This window comes from Odontesthes bonariensis, chromosome 11, assembly GCF_027942865.1.
Source record: "Odontesthes bonariensis isolate fOdoBon6 chromosome 11, fOdoBon6.hap1, whole genome shotgun sequence".
Taxonomy (NCBI): Eukaryota; Metazoa; Chordata; class Actinopteri; order Atheriniformes; family Atherinopsidae; genus Odontesthes; species Odontesthes bonariensis.
In genome coordinates, this window is record NC_134516.1 from 21995255 (window position 1) to 22018010 (window position 22756).

General features: G+C 41.0%; 1 protein-coding gene across 2 annotated transcripts in view; it reads left to right on the forward strand.

Annotated features, from left to right (window-relative positions):
* Positions 1 to 17075, forward strand: part of LOC142391804 (interleukin-1 receptor accessory protein-like 1) — a 259529-nt gene extending 242454 nt beyond the window's left edge. The window contains exons 9-12 of one of the 2 annotated variants that reach the window (XM_075477883.1): positions 1175 to 1321; positions 8665 to 8835; positions 12491 to 12535; positions 16193 to 17075. In XM_075477883.1, coding sequence (XP_075333998.1) covers positions 1175 to 1321; positions 8665 to 8835; positions 12491 to 12535; positions 16193 to 16920 — 1091 coding nt within the window. In that variant the 3' untranslated portion in view covers positions 16921 to 17075. The remainder of the gene's footprint in view (positions 1 to 1174; positions 1322 to 8664; positions 8836 to 12490; positions 12536 to 16192) is intronic. The other variant, XM_075477884.1, reaches the window with a different exon arrangement.
* Positions 17076 to 22756: the final 5681 nt, after the last annotated feature.

Genomic DNA, 22756 nt, shown 5'->3' on the forward strand with positions numbered 1-22756 from the left:
TTATCTGTCATGACTGCATCATGTATTTCTTTTTGATTGATTACTTATGGAAGTGCTGCTGTGGGACGCAAACCTGCTCTTGCCTACTGGAATTTAAAAGCAGAAAGAAAATCTAAGATGGAGGAAACTGCGGTGTCTGGGAGGGAAATTCTTCCTTGTTTTTGCCCTATACCTTGTCATGCACCATTTAATGTGGAAACTCTGATCAAGCTAAAAAAAAAAGTCTTACAAAATATTTTGAACTCCCCGCTGTGCCCTCAATTTTCCCTCTTCAGGCACCATTTACACATACTAATACGAAGAGATAAGGTGAAAGCATGAAAAACTAAGTTGAAACAAATTAACAGCTGCATTAGAAATGTTCTTAAACTTGACATGGATAAACCAGCTTCTACAGAATTCCACAGAAAAAATGGCCTGTGGTGATGAAGTTGACGGGTGAAGATTTACCTGCTTAAAGGTGAAGCGCATCAGAGGATTTTCAAGCATTACACAGACGTGATAAACGACTCTCACGGCTGGCAGAAAAGAAAATCACCACATCGCAAAGTACACAACACTTTGTAAACCAGATACTGACCTTTGCAGAGCTCCCCTGATTTTATTCTTTTTATTAGAATATTTGTCTTTGAAATCATTATCTTTCTAATCTTTGCTGCCTCTGTAGTACAACACTGAGTTACACTTACCTGCATGCTGTTTTTCTGTCTCTTCTCTCTTGGGCTTGTTGCCACACTGTCGCTCAAAACTGGCCTATAGGGACTTGTTTTAGATTACTCAGCTCAATAACATGAAGCAAAAATGTTGGATTCACATTTTTTTTTAAAGACAAAGGTAACTCCAAAGAATTGTCAGAAAAAACATGTTTTCTTTTTTTTTAAATGAACATTTTGCAGAATTTCTTTGAGGTATTTTGATACCTATAATACTTGTGTTAGGTTAGCTGTTCACCGAAACTTATTCAACTTTATATTTGGTGGAAAGGATTAATACAGCTCCTCAGTTTTAAGAACCCTTTTTTTTCAGGGGCTGTTCATAAGAGCCCTTTTGCATACAGACAGTCTGTATCTTGATTTTAACTTCTCTTCAATTCTGTTTGTCTTATTCATTTGTAAAGAAATAATCCAAATATCTCTCTTCTTTCCCCTTCCGCTCTCTATCTTTGGAATATTAGCAGAGCTGATGTACACGGTGGAGCTAGCTGGAGGTCTGGGAGCCATCCTGCTGCTGCTGATCTGCCTTGTGACTCTATATAAGTGTTACAGGATTGAGCTGATGCTCTTCTACAGGAACCATTTTGGTAGCGAAGACATCGATGGAGGTAAGATGAGATGAAATGAAAGATGGCATTTATTTCACATCATAGTATAAACTCTTGCTATACTACAGTGTTTGTTGTGCAGTGGAGGATTTCTAAAGCAGCTTTCATCACTGTGAAAACATCCTTTCTTTATCCAGATGGAATCTCATCCAAATACCGAACAGTATCAATGCGGCTCTGCACACAGAACACCTGGACTATTTCTCACTTCTTAAAGCTGCAGGTGGCACCATTCCTATGCAGATTCATCAGTCTGAATGACTGTTTCAAACTCAGAAATCCTGTTCTTGATTTTTGTGAATGTTTTCCACCCACTCCCACTGGAATATTCAGTAAAGTGCTCCTTTACAGGGCAGCAAGCACCTTCACAGTCTTTGATTTATTCCATTTTTTCTGTAGAGAAGTTCTGATTGCTTTAGCGGTTTTCAAAACTTCTAACTGGCAAAGTATCACCGTTAGCTTTAAAGTGACAATGCTGCCTCAATTATTGGAAAATTGCAGCTGTTAAAGTGTGTTTTACAACCCCAGCTCCAAAAAGGTTGGGGCGTTGTGTAAAATGTAAATAAAAAGAGAATGCAATGATTTTCAAATCCCATAAACCAATGTTTTATTCAAATTATCATATTTGATAGAAAATATAAGTTCATCTTTAATGTGGCAGCAGCAACATGACTCAAAAAAGTTAGGTTAGAGTATTAAATGTCTTTAAAAATAAGTGGTACTAAAAAAAGAAAGCTGGCGGAACGTGTTACATCAAATAAGTTAACATGACGAGGTTTAAAAAGCACTTTAGAGAGGCAGAGTTTCTAAGAACTAAATATGAGCAGAGGTTCAGCAATCTGCAAAGAACCACATCTTCAAATTGTGGAGCGCTTTCCGAATAGTGTTACTCAGCATGAAATTGCAAAGACTTAAATATCTAAACATAAACAGTACATAATCTCAACATCTCTGTGCAACGGACTGCGTGATCCTCAGGCCCTGAGGCAGCGCTGCATTAAAAACAGACTCTCATAGACATCACTGCATGGCTCAGGAACACTTCCAGATATGTGGAAAACTCTTCTATGGTAAGATGAATCAAAATCCGCAATGTCTATCACGCAGTGAAGAAGCCATATGTGACCATGATCCAGAAACACTGCCGTCTTCTCTGGGTTAAAGCTCATTTAAAACCGACTGAGACAAAGTGGACGAACTGTTCTGTGGTCAGACGATTCGTGGATGTCACATCCTCCAGACTCCCACCAGACAGTAACCATCAGGTTTCTCATCAGTGCTCAGTTCAAAAGCACTGCATCTCTGATGGTGAGGGATGCATTAGTGCCCATGGAACTGGCAACTGACATCAATGGTGAAAGGTATATACAGCTCCCATCCAGACAACTTCTTTTTCAACCTTTTTCAACCTTTTAGAAGTCGGCAAGATGATGCTAAACCACATACTACTACAACAGTATAGTTTCACAGTAGAAGAGTCCGGGTGCCGGACTGACCTACCTGTACTCCAGACCGTTCACCAACTGAAAACATTTGGAGCATCACTAAACATGAACTACAATAAAGAAAGATCCGGAACTGCTGAGCAGCTAGAATCGTATATCAAGCAAGAATGAGACGGCTTCTTCTCTCAAAAGTCCAACAACTGGTCTCCTTTAGTCCCCAGATGTTTACACACTGTTGTGAGAAGAGGAGGATAAACATGTTCTTGTCCTCAACTTGAGACGTGTTGCTGCCAACAAATTCAAGATGCTGTAGTATTTCTCATGAAATAACAGTAAAATGTCTCACTTTCAACATTTTCTTTTTTTTTAAATATTGTTTTGGGGCTTTTTATGCCTTTAATGATAGGACAGTTGGAGAGAGTCAGGAATGCAAGGGGAAGAGAGACAGGGGAGACGTGCAGCAAAGGGCCACTCGGTGCGGGACTCGAACCGGGGCCAGCCACAGCGAGGACCACAGCCTCTGCACATGGGGCGGCCGCCCAACCCACTACGCCACCGACCGCCCCTCAACATTTTCTGAAATGTGGATTTCTGAGATTTGCAAATGATTGTTTTAAGTCACGTTTTTCACAGAATCCAGACTGTTTTTGCAGTCGGGGTTGCTTTCAGGGTACATTTTTTTTTCTTCTGGATGTGAGCCAAACACAAGCGGAAAAAATAATTGGAGCAAGCTCGAGTTAGTGGTAATCACGGTGTGAATCTGCAATTGGCTGCACGTGCCCATCATTCTGCTGTCATGTCGGTAACAGCTGCAAATTTCCTGTTTGTTTTTTTTAACTGATGCTACTGCTGCCCTATAAAGAGATGCAGCGATGCATCATGATGCACACTTGCTGCAAAGTATAATCCCCTTCTCTGCGTTTCTATGTCGACAGTGTTTTTGTTGACTTCAGTATTTCTGGAGCAGCACACAGTGGACTTAAAAAAGCTGCAGATCTTCTTATTTCTGAGCCACGCCCATTTAAAGCGAACTGCAATGGCTTCAATCACATACGCACAGATACCTTTACTTTCTTTTTTCTTCCATGTCCTCTGGTTCTATTTTTGTGTTCCCAGATGGGATTTTACAGCCGTGACAAGTTTTCACAGGGACAGAAATATTGCTCTCTCTGTATTCCTTTTTTTTTTCCTCTTTGGTTGAAAGAGGAAATCGTTCCACCAGTGTTGCTCTTGTTTAAGACACAGGAGGTTTGCGGTTGGGCTTCGCCTTGTGTGGGTTGCTCGTGCTTTCTCATGTCTCCTGGCCAACAGCACGAGTGAGTACATGAGTGCAAGGGTAATATATTCTGCTGAACACCATATAAAGCAAATCAAAACACAGCCCCTGTGCCAGACAACAACATTACCTCTCAGGCCTCATCAGCGGTTGTAAAAGAAAAAAATACCTTTGATTGGGCCTGGTGGATGAGTCTGAGCTTAAGAATGCATCAAAGTGAGACAAGGAGCAAGTTTTAATTTGATTTCCCTGTAATGAGTCTCTAAAGTTGCAGCACTGCAATGAATTCAGGGGGAATGAGATTAGTTCAGAGAGGCTGAGGGATTGTGCAAAGTGGATAGTGAGGCAGCTTGGGAGTTATGTTTGTAAAAAGGTAAAAAGTCTTCTGGACCACTCCTCCAGCTCTGCTTAACTGTGATGGCTGCTGCATCAGACATTTCAATGAAAGTCATTACCTCCGGCTCCGTTGGTCCTCTGGAACCTCCGGCCGTAATGAATGACCCAGAGGCAGTTATGTTGAAAAGGAGAGAAAAAAAAAATGTTGGGCCTTGAAGTTAAAGCCACACAGCAATTGTCTCCTTTAATTGTGCGGCAGGAGTGAGTGCTTGGAGGGAGAAAGAGATTTTCAATTTGTTCCCCAGTATAAGGGGATCAGGTCCAATAAGACACAGCACACCGCCTGTGGAGCTCTCAGGAGACCCCTGATACTTTGCTTCACGCCGCAGTCGATTAGATCTCTTCACCTCCAACTCTGGCACACACCCATTCATAAGCGTGCACACACACTCGCACCCGGACCTGGCAACTCATCTGAGTTCTAGTGACAGTGTACTGTAGATGAATGGAGAAGGATTAAATAGGAAGGCTTCGAGCTGAGTGGAGACAAAACAGTCGCTAAGCAATGGCAGAAGGTGGTTAACTGAGATCCCATCACTATGGTAACTGCTGTACTGACAGGATGAAATAGCTGCATGTAAGATATAGCAGCACAGACACATTTTTCATCAATAAATTCCATAAAGCAGTGTCTCAGATGCACGGATATGTTTTTTTTTTTCTTTCTCCAGCATAACTCTGAACACACTGCCAAGAATGTGTTTCATCGTGGCCACTCCAAGTACTAATTGAACGCCTTCCTCCCTCCTCTGCCAGATGTAAAATTGTAAGCTGCACGCAACAATAGCATGGACTGTCGGCTATTTGTCAGCGGCGCAATTTAGTTAAAGAGCGCTCACTTGTCACATTGTGTGGGTGTCAGTGGAATCAATAATAGGCTTCATGATGACAACAGCCGAGCAGGCTTTGACAAAGAGGTGGGAACCCATCAACACTGCCGTAAATACGAATGTCAGCGCTGTCAGCACAGTGTGGAATTATGAAGCTCTGTCTGTGTTCAGTGTAGTTTGGAGATACCGAACATGAATAGTTTTCACATCTTGCACACATTGCATCTGTAATACATCCTGATTAATTAGCGTATTCTGTATGTATCCAGCAGAAAAGATGACTTTTACAGTTCCAGTTTGAGTCATAGATATTCATGTGGACACTAATTAGAAAGATTTGACCAAAGTATATGCACTGATTAATTGATTGGCTTGAAAGTTGTTACGCTCTACCCAAGTATACCCTTGGTTTTACATATCAATTCATGATGATAAGTTATCTGGTCTTTACCAGGTCTTAAGATGAGCCAAATACAACCTCGTGCAACAACACATGACCTATTACATTGTGTCATCATTCATTTAACAAAGACTAAACCAAAGTTGCTGTGCATAAAGCAATGCTGCAAAACTCAGTGAACTGAAGCAACGCTGGAAAGAAGAGTGGAACTAAACTTCCATCCCACAACATTTCAGGGGAAAATATGCTCTTTCTGCCTAACTAGATTCATTTTCCATCTTTAGTTAGTTTTAAGAAGGTTATAAAAAGGTTATAAAGGAGCTAAAACCAGCTTCGTTTCCAGCTGTTTGAAGAGTAACATGATGTTTACACGCTAACGCTAAAGTAATTATGTATCAATCAAGCGGATGTGGTTCTTTTTACATATTTAGTTTACCTCGTGAGTGTTTTACAGGGTCAACAGTACGATCAGAACTAAGAATACGGATCTGTCTGCTTTCTACTGTCTGACGCAAAGCTATATTCTTCTGGTGAAATTGCATTTCGGAAAACAAAACATGTTTGGAAAAAAGCACCCAGCTACTCATTAGCAGTCAATCCTATGCACATCTGTAACCACAGGCTTAAGTAAGTTTATTGCGTTCCAATCTACTCCATTAAGTGTAATGGAGCCCAGAGATATCACAGAGATTACGCCTCCAACTCTCTTGGCACTCTTCACTGCAAGTTCAACAGTTCACCATCCAACTGTGGGCTCTTTGTGCACATTGGCACGCACTGTATACGTGCATGCTCTGTACACAGAGCACACGTGCAGAGGGTCAGGGAAGCTGCTCCGTTTGCAGTCAGCATGTAGATGTAGGTAGATGCTTCAACTGTCTCCTATATGGAGAAATGCTGAAGGGGAGGGAGGGGGTCATTCAGCCTCCGTGATTACCCCCCAACACTTCCTCCACTCTCCTTCTCGCTACAGACCAGTGAATCATCTCCACTAAAATAGGCCTTGATCTGCCTACACAGCGTTTGTTTAAAAGCTACCAGAGGAAAAACAGAGAAGGAGATTTATGCCGCGGTGAAGCAGAATTTAAGCCTCGGAGTTAGTTATACTAACTGAGGTTACATTTCAATTATTTTTACATGTCCCTGATGTTGTAAAAGGAATTGCACGTTATAAAAACAAGATAGATTAATTACAAGGCGTGCACTTGCCAAATATCAAGATTACCCTCTGGGAAGTGAGTGAATCTTGTTGACAGTCTCACGGCTCCAGAGAGAGGCTGGAGTGTAAAATAGAAAGGATATTAAAAGAGGCAAAATTGGGATGCTGTTCTGACAGTTGATCCTGAACGTCCTTCATATGAACCATCTGCTCCCTCCCCATTGTCTTCACCCAACTAATCATTCACTTCCCATCATCTCCGCTGTCTTAATGCATTAAATGTCACCGCATGCCAAATTAAAACTGGAACTTGCAGTTCCAAACTCTGTTGGTGTCCTTAAAAAGTTTACCTCAGCCGCAGCTCAGTGTCCCAGTTTTCACATTTCCTTCTCTTTATGTCACCAGTCACAAATGAATAAAGAAACAAATAGAATCTGATATTTTCTCATAAATATGACCCAAAATATGACTGACACTATCAAACTAGCTTCACAGTGACTGCAGTTGCAGGCAAGTTCACCCAAATTACAAAATTACAAAACGCATTTTACCACTCAAACATTTCATTCCTGATCCCCTGAAGAAAGCTGCCTCTGGCCTGATAAAACGTGGTTGAATGTAATTTAGTTTCACATTGGAAAGGTTTTTGTGGAGTTTTTTTTTTCTTTGTTAAGAAAAAAATAAAAGGAATTCCATTATGATCGTAGACAGTGTGATCTTCTGCTGGGCTGGAAAAAAGGCAAGTGTTTTGTGTGGATAAGGTCAGGATCACGGTGGCATTCCAGCTCAGCCTTGTCACTTCTTCCACACCAGAGTAGCGTCCAAATCAAGTTATGTGCTCCTGGTTACTAGGTTTTTGTCACATAGAGATGATACTGTAGCCAGTTGTGACTTGGAATTAGTTTACTGCATGATCCCTGAGATATGTTCTGCAGAGGGTAAAATACCTTTATGCGGATGAGGTTTATGTTGAAGCTGGCTTATTTCTAAAGGTGTTTGAAAAGTGTTCACTGGTCATATTTTAATATAAGACCTTATTTTCATTTGCTCTAGATTGCCCTGCGAAAATGACTCCTTTACGCAACACTTTCTGTAAGTGTTTTAGATTAAAAGCCCCGACCACTGCTCCTTGATCCTCAAAAGAAAAGGGGCATCTTACCTCTGCAAAGCTAAGGGGAGGAATAAGGACTTTTATAGTTTTTAAAAAAGCCCGTTGGTCCTATTGGAAATAAATGAGCTATTTCACAGTTGTGGCTGACATGCTTGGTTTGGTTGTTCTGCTCAGGAGCCATTCTTCCATTCTTATAGTACTCAGGAGCTCTGGGATATCGCCCTGTCTTTTATTATCCTGAATCATTTCCCTGAGTAAGAAAACCATGAAGGTCCTCCTTCACTTCTCACTTTCCATCTCTCAGCTCAGTCCTTTCAAAATCCACCATCAATCTTTGCTTTCACGTGGGTGATGAAGCGGCACCATGTGCTGGCCCGAGCAGGCGGTGTTGGGCGTTTAGCTCAAGCTGGAGTCTAATTTGTTTTGCCTGCACTGGGAAAAGTAGAGATCAAGGCAACATAATTTGTCAGTGGGGACGGAGCTGTAATGAAAAGCACTCAAGATGGGCAGAGGTGCCCAGAGGTCACTGAAATGGAGGCGTCCTGTCTCGATGAAGTCTCCCAGTGAATGAATAGCTCTCTATGCACCGTTATGAGAAGTGCAACAGTGCCTAACTTCAGTCTGGTTTTAGTGAACTAAAAGCAATAAAGGCTCTGTTGGCACAACTTTAACAGAAGCCAGGACTTTTCACCCACATCATTGTCTGTCTTTCTCCTCTGCCTGCAGACAACAAGGACTATGACGCTTACCTGTCCTACACCAAAGTGGATCCTGACCAGTGGAGCCAGGAGACCAGAGAGGAGGAGCGCTTTGCCCTGGAGATCCTCCCTGACGTACTGGAGAAGCATTATGGGTATAAACTCTTCATTCCAGACAGGGACTTGATCCCCACAGGAAGTAAGCTCTCTCTCTCACGGCAATGTCAAGTTGTGTGGAATGTTTTGTCGCTTGGTGTTGCTCATGTTGCTGTTGTCAGTGCAGTGGTGATGCCTTGTTTGTTGGCTTCTGTTATGCTTTTGTGATGTGGCATAACAAAGACCCGTAAGACCGTCATTGTTTTCATTTGATCGTTATAAGATGAGCTTTTTCTAACCAGTAGCTGAAATGTTATGGATCAGTGTGTTACAAGGGTTCATTTAGGCAGATTTTAGGTTTATAAAACTAGAAAAAAGAAGATATTTTCATAAATTTGCATTGTTTTTTAAATATTATTTCAGTAGTTAACTAAACACTGTTGATAATGTTCCTTTCTCAACATTTATTACAGTTGACACCAAGGTATGCATCAAATATACATCATTATTTACCTTGTAAAAGAGCTAAGTTTGAAATGATACCTTATGTATACCCACACATCAATTTAGCAAGAAAAAACATCCCAATTCACCAGTTTGAAAAAGAAAATACAATATATCCATTTGTGTTCTGCTCTAGTGTACCAGGAGCCACTAAAAAGACACATTTTGCTTAACCATTAGCTACAATGCTAGATAAATGACTGAAACACCCAAGCTAAATTAATAGGTTGAGAACCACTTCTCAGAACAAGGGTCCAATTTTAAATAATGTTACCAATAAATTAAATATAAATAAACCAATAACAAGAAATGTTTTTTAGGATGTCTTTGTATGCCGTTATATTGTTTTTTTTGGTTTATTTTTAAGCCTTCCTCCCTGCAGTATGAACTGTACATCAGAACACTCCTATTTTCACCTGACAAAAAGTAGATAGATTAAGGAAATTCATAAGCCTCCCATTTAACAGATGCACGCCAATTTGGCTGTGGGACCGCCTCAGTTACCAGCTCAGAGGTGCGTAATGAGGGTGTATCAGTCCCACCTTGAAACAGTATAAAAAGGTCTATATATGAATAAAAAATGGAGAGCAGATATGGAAAGTATGTCTAAAACATGTATTTTTTTAATTGGGTAGGATGACTTTAATATAAGAATTCCTGTGTTTTCCTTAACTTGAAACAAACCATTTATATCAGAAGGCAATTTAGGTGCCTCTCCTCACTTTTTGCAATTTTACACATTTACCTTACTACAGGAGCTCTAAAGGGATAAAGCACAGAGAGGATATTTTACTTGTTTTGTGGCCAGCCTACTCTTTCCCTGTACCTTTGGAAAGGGAAGCTCTGAAGGTTTTTGGTATTTGGCTGCAATCTGCAATTCTACCACTAGATGTCACTGCATCCTACACACGAGACCTTTTTATTTTACCAAGGACTGCTTCCTGAACTTGGAGAGCAGAGAAATTGAGGCCTGAAAGAGACCAGCATTTCAAACAAAGTTTGTAGGGGTTTCTTAAATTAACAATTTGCTAGTTCTTCCATGAATTCACTACTTTTTCTGGATCATGGAATCAGTGTAACTGCTCCACACCTGAGGGCACAAACCATGCAATTTTCTTATAGTATTATTATTATGGGTAAGGGGAAAAAGTCTCAGAATGCACAACACAATCCACCCCACAGGGCTGAGACCACACTAAACAAAGTCACCACAACAAAAAATATTATTTATGCTATAATAGATTGTGCAAAAAATTAGTGACAAATGTTTTTACTCAGCATTTTAGAGGGTTCACAAATTTTGTTATATGGGGTGATTGTGTTTTAAAAAACAGATCCTCAAATCCATATTATCATATAGGTCATTTGTTTCCACTTTTAATGCAACCCATCAGGATGATCTTAAACTAGCACCCCTACAGGCCTAGAGCTAGGTATTGCAACTCCCAGAACCTACCACATAGGAGGCGTTTCTCACTAAAATATAACTCTTCAAACTATTTTCACACATGAGCAAATGTCATTCTCGATTGTTTTTGTGGATGTGGGACAGAGAAATGACAGATGGCGTCATTACACCCAACACTTTTTCAACCTGTGACACTCAGGTTGTCACTAATATATGACAAATCATGTTAATGAACACCATTTTGAGACATGACATGCAGTTGCTTTCATGATCACTACATCTTACTGAAGCACAGCAGTTATAGGTGGTATTTTCCTGCATGAACAAATTCCACATGGTGTCATTTTCGGGAGGATAGTCTGGGTGTAAGAGATATGCACCTCTGGGAGAGCACACTTTGACATTGAGGGGAAATGTTAGTCTGTACTGACTCCGTATGGCCTCCATTTTTTGGTTATCTTTTTAAATCCACTCGGGGCTCTGCAGACAGAAGCTAAAATTGAATTATATTAGATGAAGAATGAAAGCGAGTGCTGCAACAGTGTGCATTAGGGAAGAATATTTTTTAACATTGAGGCACATAATCCTCTTGTATAAGACCCCAAATTGAGAGGAACTGGTACGTAAATATGATATAGGTTCTGTTATGAGAGGTTACATTTCCTCAGGTGCTGTACCTAAGTATTTTTTTAGGGGCATATGATATATTTTAGTTCATACCTCTACTTGCAACATATGCTGCACCGACACACGAAGCATTGTTAACATGTGCTGAAATGTATAAAGTGCATATTCTACACTGTTGGAAGCCTTTGGGAGGCATAACGACCCATAATTAGCAGAAAGAGCCAACCTTATGATGAGATGAGAGTCCATGTTTCTGATCCAGCTGCATATAAACTGTGCTTCTGCATGTTGCTGTGTAATGGTGTCAGCTGCACAATCAAAAATCTCTTTATGCATGGATATTAATGCATGTTTTACCAGTAACCTCCTAATGAAGCCTCTCGCCATGCCCCATGCTTATCTTTGATTAACTCATCACACAGATGAGTTTGATAATATCATTATGCTATTAGCCTCCATTTGAATACTTGCATTTGCTTGTTGTCCTGCACATACCACCATTACTAATTATGTTCCTCTTCAGTGGCATCGTGCCAAGGTTATAAACTGAATCCCTTGCTGTGATTATGTGCTTGATACGGGGGACTGCAGTAATATGGGAAAAATGGCATAAAAATGCAAGGATTGAGAGGAATCTAAAGTGCGTCTGCCACAGTTCGAGCTTAGTGGTGTGGCTTGCTGATTTATTGGGACTATGTATAAACATGTAGCTCCCATTGGGAATGTACTAGCATCTCAGCAGTTGATGTCATAAAACATAATCCCCAGCTATATATTAACATTCGGCCATTTGGGAGTTCCGTATGTGTCTGCAATCTTTCTCCTTAGCTGCTGTTTAGTAACATGTCATTCAAGAGTATGATGGATGATGGATTATTTCAAACATGTTAAGCATCTTACCATGCTGATACGTTTCTAACATACTGATCTAGAGGACTTTTAGTATTCTGCACATATTTCAAGAGAAGCAAATCTTGGATGAACTCCTCAGACCTAATTAAAAGTTGCTTTCCTCTGCTTTTTTATGCTGCATGTCCCATATTAAACTGGAATAAACTGGTGAGAGCGATGATTGTTTGACCATCGCCAGCAGAGCATCACTGGACGAGCACAGTTTATGCCAGAGGAATGTCCCCACAATGTTGGAACTGTTTTTAATGAAAACAAGTGTTCTGCAAAATCTTTTGATCACACTTTGAATGTAAATATCTATGTTTAGGTTTCACCAATGATCATTTCCAGGATGACACAAGACTACTTAGAGGTACTCCTTCCCAAGATTTTTACCACTCGTGTCAACACACACTGACACAGACTTTCTGATGAAAGAAGTTATGCTGAAACCTATTTTTTGGTAGAACATTCTAATAAGTCATGAGAGTTTATGGTTACAGATGGTGTGACTGGTGGTTGATAACTTCAGAGATCAGTAGTCTGATCCAGTGATTAAAGATGCAGCAAAACAAATCTGAAGAACCTGTTTTACAGTTCTGTTGGTGTGCTTTGGAATTTACAGGGATTAACTGCGTGAAAATAGTCAGTTGTCAGTCATCTAACTACTTTCAAATGTCGTATTTTATATCCTAAGCTTACTAACATGCTGTCTTTTGAAGAACTCGAATGCCAAAAATGTTTGGATGCAATGTCAATAAACCAGTATTTACACAGAAGAAGATGGAAAATATTTCAAATGTTTTACAATTATACGTTTTACTGTTTTCTGAAAGACAATTTGCTCATCTTGAATTTGTTGACAACAACAAGTCTCAAAAAAGTCGGGACAGGGTGATGTCTGTCCCTGTGAAGCATCCTTATCTAACATCAGTCTGTAAACATCTGGGATCTGAGGAGATCAGTTGTACGGCCTTTGGGAGAGTAATGCTGTCCCATTGATGTCGGAAATATGAATTTAGCTGCTGATTTTAGTCCTGGGTCTTCTTTGTTGTATTTCGCATTTCACGACGCACCAAATGTGTTCAGTTGGTGAAAGATCTGGGCTGCAGGCAGGCCGGTCCAGCACTTGGACTCTTGTGGTATGAAACACAACTATTGCTGTTGTTTTAGATGCAGTATGTGGTTCAGCATTGTCCTGTTGAAATATGCAAAGTGAAAATGAGCCGAAGTGTTTCCACACATCTGCTTTTCAATTAGAAGGAGCCGTTCGGATCTCACAGCGACCAGCCCCCTATAGCGTCCCGGAGATGACGCGTACCGCGCTTCTTAGTTCTGCATTTTAGAACCGTCTGTATTAGTTTATTTAAATAATCGAAATTTGGACGTTTATGAATCGATTCAGAATCGGCCACGTCCGAATAGCGATGCATCTAAGAATCGGAAATTTCCCCCATCCCTAGTGTTTGATACGGTTTCCATTTTCTTGTAAATCAAATATTGGTTTATAGGATTTGCAGATGATTGCATTCTGTTTTTATTTACATAAAACCTAACGTCAACTTTTTTTTGGAGTTGTAGATCCTGTAAAAAGGGGGTGGGGCAACTTGTGGCAGCTCGTGTCTGACGGCAAACTCGACTCTGACAGCGTCACGTGCATCTGCGCAATATAATAGTCCATGATAACCGAAAATATATTGATATCAGCACAAGAAGGCAATTAAACACAAATCAAATCAAATCAAATTTATTTGTATAGCACATTTCATGTACAAACAGTTCAAAGTGCTTTACATAAAATAAAAGCATTGCAGCAGGGAGTGCAAGAAGCATTAAAAATACATAAAATGATATAAAGAGAAACAAATAAAATCATTTAAATGAATTTAAAATCAGGCAACAGTCTAGATAAGTTAAAAGATATTTCATGCATAGACACATGAGAAAAGAAATGTTTTTAACCTGGATTTAAAAATGTCCACATTTGGTGAAAGTTTAATCTCCACTGACAGTTTGTTCCACTTAAAAAGGCAATTCAGGGGAAATTATCTTTGTTAAACATCCCAGATCAAGACAAATGCAAACGAAATAAAGTTGTGCGTTACTGAAAAATGTGAGGTCTGGGTGATGCTGCCGTTGTTGCAGTTATAGAACAAATAAACGATTATTAGACTAAAATATTGAAATATGTTTAATGTGATATTAACAGCCTATAATATTGAAATATTGCCGTTTTTAGATGATTTGTTATGTTTGTAGTCGAGCTGTGATATGCAAACTGTTGTTTGTAAGTTTTGCATTCGCCGTTTATTTAGGTAAAATTCTGCCTCACTGCCGATGTCTTTGACATGGATGGTAGAGGAGGACTCACTGTAAATAAAACGCTCAAAATAAAAATGAATATTCAGCAAACCACCGGACGTTCTTCAATCGACCTGTCTCTGGTGGGTTGGGCTGTTCCAAAATAGTGAAAACGAGGGGGGTGTCCTCTGAAGACAGGCTGTTATCTGTCAAACAGGGGTGCTCTGAAAACATTCCCATTAGCACTTGGTAATTTCCTCCTCATGAAATTAAGCACAGACTGTATGAAATTAACACGGCAAAAAAATCGACCATTGGATCAGAATCAAAATCAGAATTTTGGTCGACCCAGAACGTATCGACCAATAAGTCGACCAGTCGACTAGGACTTTACAGCCCGAGTGGCAATACTAGGTTTGCAAGACAAATACTTTTGCTGCTTATGTGCAAGCGAAGTGTCGCTGTTGCTGGACAGGAATAAACTCTGGTTGCTTCGGTATGCTCAGTAGAAAATGTACAGTATGCTGCAAGGTTATGGTTCAAAACTACAGATACAGTATGGAGATAAGTTGGCTTCATTATCATAATAAAATGACAAATGCTTTTGCAGCTGCTTGGCATAGAAAATACTTTAGAACTGCTGAACTGTTTAGAGTTTACTTGAATATTTCATATTTTTGCTAGCAGGAACGTGATATTTGTTTTGCCTTGACATTTTTTCCTGGATACGCTATTGAATGATTTTCTGTCCCGTGTAATTAATAGAGACAAAGTCTGTATTTGGGGTCCTTCAGCACAAGTTCAAGCACAAGGGTGCAGAACTCTGAAGCCAATAAAAAGGATATTTTGATTCACTTGTCATGTTGAAGTAAAGGGCAACTTCAAACCCAAGTTTACTGTAATGGGGTTGCTCTTATTGTAAGGCCCCGGGCAGAGCGTGGCAGGAAAGAAGCAGCTCATTCTCTAAAGAGGAATTTAGCCTTGGTTAGCTTCAAGACTACAAAAAAGAAACACACAAGAGGCTCATAAACTGGGATTGGGAGGTGAAGCCCAGTTAATCCCGTCTACCTGCTGTTGACTCTTTCTTTTGTCATGGCCAAGAAAGGCTAAGAGCAGGCATTAGCTTCAAACACACTATTCCATTCAGGCCCTTTTTCCAGACACCAAGAAACATAATCGCACTCATCATTATCCAAGAAGCTGAGTCACTCATGAGAGGCCGAAGCACCGCACTGTAGTTACTTTTAACTCCCACCTTATTCACTTTCAGATCATAGCTGTGAATTTAAATTTACTCGGGAGTCTCGTTAGGCTCCGAGTGTTGACTGTCAGTACTTCTGTAAATACAATTATGAAATGCTTCAGAGGCCGGAGCTGTATATCCAAGTTGAGACAAAATGAGCACTTATCTGTTTTCATCTGCGTGCCAGATGGTGGAATAATTGTCACGTTTCATCTAATCTTGATTAGACTTGTTTGTTTGAAACATTGATAAAAGGAAGTTGTTTGATAGGAAGTTGCTATGAGGCCAAGAGAGTTCTTTTAGCCTGTGTGATTTGTTTAATGATTATATCTTCATCACCCATGAGCTCTTGATAAGCAGTTAAATGTTAAATTAAATTGTCTAGATTAAATGCAATACAGCAAGTAGAAATAAGCTAAATCATACCAAGATAAAATATGCTTTGAGTTAAGTTGTGCATCTGTCTCTCTATCTCTGTGAATCCAGCCTACATCGAGGATGTAGCCCGCTGTGTGGACCAGAGCAAGCGCCTCATCATCGTCATGACGCCCAGCTATGTGGTGCGGAGGGGGTGGAGCATTTTTGAACTGGAGACGCGGCTGCGCAACATGCTGGTGACCGGTGAGATCAAAGTCATCCTGATCGAGTGTGCTGAGCTGCGCGGCATCATGAACTACCAGGAAGTGGAGGCCCTCAAGCACACCATCAAGATGCTGACGGTCATTAAGTGGCGCGGGCCATCCAGCAACAAGCTCAACTCCAAGTTCTGGAAGCAGCTCCTCTACGAGATGCCCTTCAAGCACATGGAGCCCCTGAGCATCTCCCACGAGCAGGTGCTGGACGTCAGCGAGCAGGGCGCCTTCGGTGAGCTCCAGACCGTCTCGGCCATCTCCATGGCAGCAGCCACCTCCACCGCCATGGCGACGGCACACCCAGACTTGCGCTCGACCTTTCACAACTCCTGCCACACCCAGATGAGGCAGAAACACTATTACCGTAGCTACGACTACGACCTGCCGCCCGGCGGCACGCTCCCTCCGCTCTCCTCGCTAGGCAACCAGCACACCTACTGCAACATCCCCATGACGCTCATCAACGGACAGCGGCCGCAATCCAAGTCACCGCGCCAGCAGAGCCTGGACGAAGCCCACGGCAACAACGCTATGCTGCCACTGCTTCCCAGAGAGACCAGTATATCCAGTGTCATCTGGTGACAGAGATGGAGTCGGGCGGGGTAGACTTTGGATCTATTTGATGTCTGTCACAGGGAGGATCACCACTGGCACGTGGACCTTGGATGCACCAGAGCCAGCTGGACCTGAAGGCCACTGAGCTACTTGCTGCTGTTGAATTTGCACCAGGAAACAACAGGGAGGGAGGGTGGGTGGGTGGGATGGGACATCAGACACACTGGACAAACTGGAACTGGAAGAGGTAGTGGCAAAATATTTTTTGTTTGTTTGTTTTGGTCCAATAAGAGCTTTTATTATTAACTGAACAAGAATATAAAAAAAAAAACGAAAGAAAAAAGGAAACATTTTTGTATGCCTGTATAAACACTCACGTAACACAAGCCAACACCTATGATCATTCACCCAGAGTTGAGGAATACAGGGTCCTGTACATACGTTTTTCTAATTCTTTGTAGCAACAGTGTTTGGGACTTGTTTCTTCTTATTGTTTTATCATCAGTTGGGACTCGTTTTTTTTCTTTGTTTCATTTTGTATAAAAGTGAAGCAATGGCCTGTGAGATGTGTTGGTTACACCGTTGTTACCTTTATCCTAATTTGTTGGCTGGTGTAGTTTATGAAGTTTTTTGGTGGTTTTTGGTGGAGGATAAGCAAGTTTAAAGTCACAGCCCGTGGGAGGTGGGTGAGATTTGAGGGTTGATGGTCTGGGCTCGACCAGAATATGCAAAATTTGGGGTCTGGACAGTGGAAAAACGATGGGTTTCCTGCATGGATCGTGCTCGAATCCTTTTGAAAAATTAAGAATATGGTGCTAGGCTTCACATCTCGGTTTCTCTCACGATAACATTTACTTTAAAAAAAAAAAACAGCCTTGCTATTTACCTTAACAGATGATTATATCACTGAAAAGTAATTATGTGTATTATTTTATGAAAAAATAAAAGTATATTTTTGTAACTGAGGGATATTTGCTTAGAGAAGTTATACCTATAAAGTTTCTGATTGAAGGGAATTGGAAAAATTCTGAAAAAAACCCATTGTTTTGTTATGTGGAACTGCATTGCTCACAAAAATCAATAGATCACTCACTTAAATGTCTTACCCTTATATTGCAAGATGAAAAAAAAATGGTTTGTTTGTGTTTTCATGATTGAAGGGGGTGGTTTTGACATTTCAAACACACTTCTAATTGCAGCTCTGCAGGCTTTTTGTATTCCGTTGGTCAATTTCAGTGTCATTGCAGCGATTTACAGTCGGTATAACAGGGACGGAGCTATCGATGAAGTCGGCACGGATGGAGGAGAAAGCCATCGTCACCTGAAGCATTTATTCTACCCGCTTTCCTCTGTAGGACCAAACAAGGCTGTCCAGGGCTAAATCGTTATCTCAGTTATCCATTTCCTCTTAAAAGACACTTCTGTTATTTGTTTGCCATCCCCCTTGAAGTGATTTGTCTGTCAAGTAACGCTCTCAGAATAAAACGGGGCTCTCACATCTCCCCGCAGACTACTTTGAAGCGATTCCGACCACTTGGCTCAGCGAAGTTACAGAGACGACATTGATGAAGAGTTTCACTTCAAAACTAGTCCGAAAACATCTGAGCCACCTCGAGACTTCATGATGAAGCTATGATATGGTAATGTTTAGATATTAATATAAACGTAACATTTAGAGGATTGTATTTTTGAACTACTGACCAATAATCATCACCGTGGGGGGGGACTCCCTTTAAAACCAACAGCCTTTTAGAATGAAACCCCTCCAGATCTGATGTAAAAATACTCAAGAGTGACAAGAATGTATTTAAACATGCCGATTAAATCCTGGTGTATACGTAACTACAACAACAGTGCAACTTTATTCCAAACCAAGCTAAAGTAAACAGTTCCCACTCAGACAACAATCTCTTGTTTCCATCGTAATCGCTGTGATTTCATCCAATCGAGCTCTTCTCACACATCCCCTCAGATCTGTGAGGGCGGCTTGTGAACCTACTCCTCCTGCAGCAGTGCCATAGCTTTTAGTTTTTTTCAAGAAACTAACTTCACTCTAAACCACCTGCAACATCTCAAAAGTTTTCTTTAGTGCCATAAAATATGCAAAGTGATGAAGTTGTAAACGATGAATGGAAATTGTGTTTGGTTCCCCTTTTACCTTCTTGAGCTCATCACTTTTTCTTTGTCTGAGAGCAGGCCTGGGTTTCTCCTTTTTCTTTTTTTTGTCTTAGTTTAAAAGTTTGCCACAAGCTAAACATTGGCATTTGAGATTTTTCAATCAGAGCCAGGCCTGTGTTTATTCACCTCAGTCAGACCTTCACCTCCTTGGAAAAGTAAAGTATACTCTGAACAAAGAGAGTCAGCTGTGCGATTGGATATGGCATAAACGTGTAAATAAAATCCAAACATCACGATTAAGATGAAGACAATCGAGACATATTCATGAATGAGATGGTCATTATTCACAAGGCCTCTCGAAGTAGAAACGTGGATCTTGACTGGATGCTAACGTGTAGAATCTGTTGGATTTTAACAGCAGTCTGGTGTGAATCTTCCTGCTTTGAGACGCTGTGTGAATGCAAAGGTTTGCATTTTCAAAGCGGGATGACAACACACTTTGGTTTCATGATTACATTTTTGGTAATGTGGCTTTGATTAGAAAGGCAATGATGATGAATAATTATGACAATATATAGCACAGAATTATTCCAGGCACTTTCACGACTCTTGAGACAACGTCTCTTCTGTTTTCTGATTTATTTTCTATTATGTATCTGCAATGTTCATTAAAAGAGATACTGTTATTATTAATAAAACCACATTTATGGTAATGTTATTTCACAGTCCTGTGTGTGTTTGTGTGGCAGGAGTGAGAGCACCGCATTTGTTTGCTAAGAACGCCACTCGGCTCACTTTGTTTATGGAACGGCGGCGCGGATTGCTGACGCTGCCCGGATCTCTCTTCCTGGCGGAGAGCCGACACGGCCGACCGCCATAACTCCTCTGTCTTCCGTAAAACCTTGAAACGACAATCAATAATTCTCCTTATTCCACTCAGAGACTGAATCAGCTTGGCCTCATTTTAGAATAAGACTAAATCAGGGGAGTCGATGCATTGAGAAACACTTTAAGATGCTCAATGTCCTGATTGTCATTTGACCTTAGAGTACGCAGACAGCTCCATCTCCCGAGCAGGAAATGGATTTGTTGTTTATGCACTAGTTGCATCCATAATTTTATGGCATCGTGCACATTCTGAATGTATTTTAGATTTCTGACTAAAACAACACTATTGCAAGTACTCCATGTATGTCTACGCTCGGCTAGAATAAGTCTGTTGAAAACTGGAGGCAAGTTTGCTCAGCAAGACTCACATTTAATGTCTAAGTAAACAGGATCCATCTTCCTTTGGCGTGCTTTGAGGCAGATAAACACATTTTTTTCATATATTTTGCAGTATTGTGCCCGTGGTGTTGCTGTTTACTTATTTTGCTGGGATTGAAGCAACAGCAGAAAAGGGAAAAAAATATAAGAGAGAGCAGCACGTGAGGAGGGGATAGTGGGGTCATGAAATACTGCCCGACAATGCTTAAGGTTGGTTGGGTTTTATAGGGTTAACAAACACCATAATACGGTAAGTAAATGTTGTGCAGCTTAGATAGTTTACAATAGCACAAAGACCAAGCTTTGTCTGTCATATTGTTATTCTTAAGTATTCCCCTTTTTTTTTTTAATTGTACAATATAAAGCCATCATTTCATCATGCAAAAGTTCTGCAGGACTCAAGGCTAAAGTCTACACCACGGGGAATTTATTTTTGCCAAATATTAGCTCCATGAAGCACCTCGAGATTTCTTCTTTATGACATCACCATTTAGAAACACTTGCATGATGGCTGAAAAGTGGCAAGTTTTGCTCACCTACAAACAAAGAGTGAGGATTTTAACCAATCAGCTGACCACTCACGGCAGACTGGCCCTGTTTTCTTCAGACCCTCCCTGGGGTTAAAGGCCGGAGACCAGACTGCAGGAACTTGCAAAAGAACGTGTGTGCTTTGACAAAATCTCACCAAACGAAGTTCACAAAGCGTCTCTCTTTTATTTGAACTGCTTGAGTTTGTTTCACAGGCTCAAGTGGTGCCGGATTACATCTTGTTCACATCAAATGAGTTCAGTCTCTTCTGGTTTACAGGTTACATCCAATACGCTGCATTGCCAAGAAATAGCCTTGCACATCTCGAGTTTTTCCATGTTTGTTTTACACCCGACACTAATTCATGGCACTTGAATTTCATGTCATGCATCACCAACAATCTTGGTCAAGTACAGACATGAGGAGCATTGTTCTACATAATGTAACACATGCACTTCGACACATGTGCTAACAGGTACTTGTCTAATCAATGTTAATTAAAGAGGATGCACTGTGCTCTACATTTATGATTCTCCAATCCTGAATCTGGGGTTTTGTGTGGGAGGATTACTTTAACCCAAACTATAATCGCATAAAGTCCTTCTCTGATGACCAATCAGAGCGGTGTGGGATTTCAACGAAAGAGGCAAAACTACATCTGTTCCCATGTGAACATAGAAAACCTCCAGATGTTGTCATCGGAGCCGACGTGTCCCTATATGGTGTGTGAAAAGGAGGAGTTCCTAAGCATTTTCCTCCTGTATGAAATAATTCTTACTCCATTACAGTGTCGCAGGATTTATAAGCTGAACAAAAGTATGTAAAGCATGTGCAGCCTTTCACTGCGGTGAGCGCAGATTGTGCTGTAAGAGCACACCTCTGCACGCACAGATGTTTTGTTTCCTCTTGTCCCTACACACGTGCGCACATGCTGGGGAAGAGTATTACTCACTCTGGCAGGTATACCACCACCCCTCCAGCCTAAGTCCCTCAGGGCCTTGTTACAGCCGGTGCTGTGCTCTGTGCCCTGTGCGACATGTCTTCCACTCCAAGAACCAGGCCAATTGCCGGTGCACAGAAAGGTGCTGGTGGAGAGTGTGTGAGGGAGGGAGGGAGGGAGGGAGGGAAATAGAGCTGAGAGCATTTGGAGAGGGGATGCAGGCAGCTGTTAACCCAGATTTTGGGTGATTCTGAACTCGCCATGCTTCAGCATGGTATAATTGGCTTCATGCGAGTCTACGAGCCAAAGATGCAAGTCATGGATCACTGATCACCTACCAAGCCCTTCAATTTACTGCTACTTCCTGCAAGAGCAGCTCCATCTGCAGTTATTTATTATTTTTACGATGGTATCGATGTCTGTTTCAGGGGGAGAATGTTGGCTATTGATTGCACCGTGGATTTGGCTGGCTTTTATTCTGGCGCTTTCATCTCTTAAATGAACATGGAAAGGAAGTTTTTGGTGAAATCATAAGAGAGACGAAAATGCTGCAACATGAAAATTAGGCAATGTCTGTCCTTCAATTACTGAGAGAAAACTGGCCACCACGTGAAATTCAAAGGGAAACGCTGCCACCTGCTGGACGTCATTGCACCCTGCACCCTCTGAGACAGCCCCAGCAAAGCATGCCGGGAGAAAATAACCTAATTTGGGCCATTATAGGGAAAGTGGGGTAGATCATTCAGTCATGATAAAAATCACACACATCTTCTCTAAATTGCTCCAGCTGAAATCTTTTTTTTCTTCTTCTTCTCCCATTTGGAACCTGTAATTGGGATGAATGGAGGTCTGCACGTTTTCCTTTGCAACACTCTGCTATTAGACCAACTACCGCTGTTACTTACAAAGACCCTTTTTATGGCTCCCAAATGAGCAATGATTTTTTTTAACTATTTGGATTTTCAGAATAACAGATCAGGCGTGCTGTGACTTGATAAACGATGGGATGTT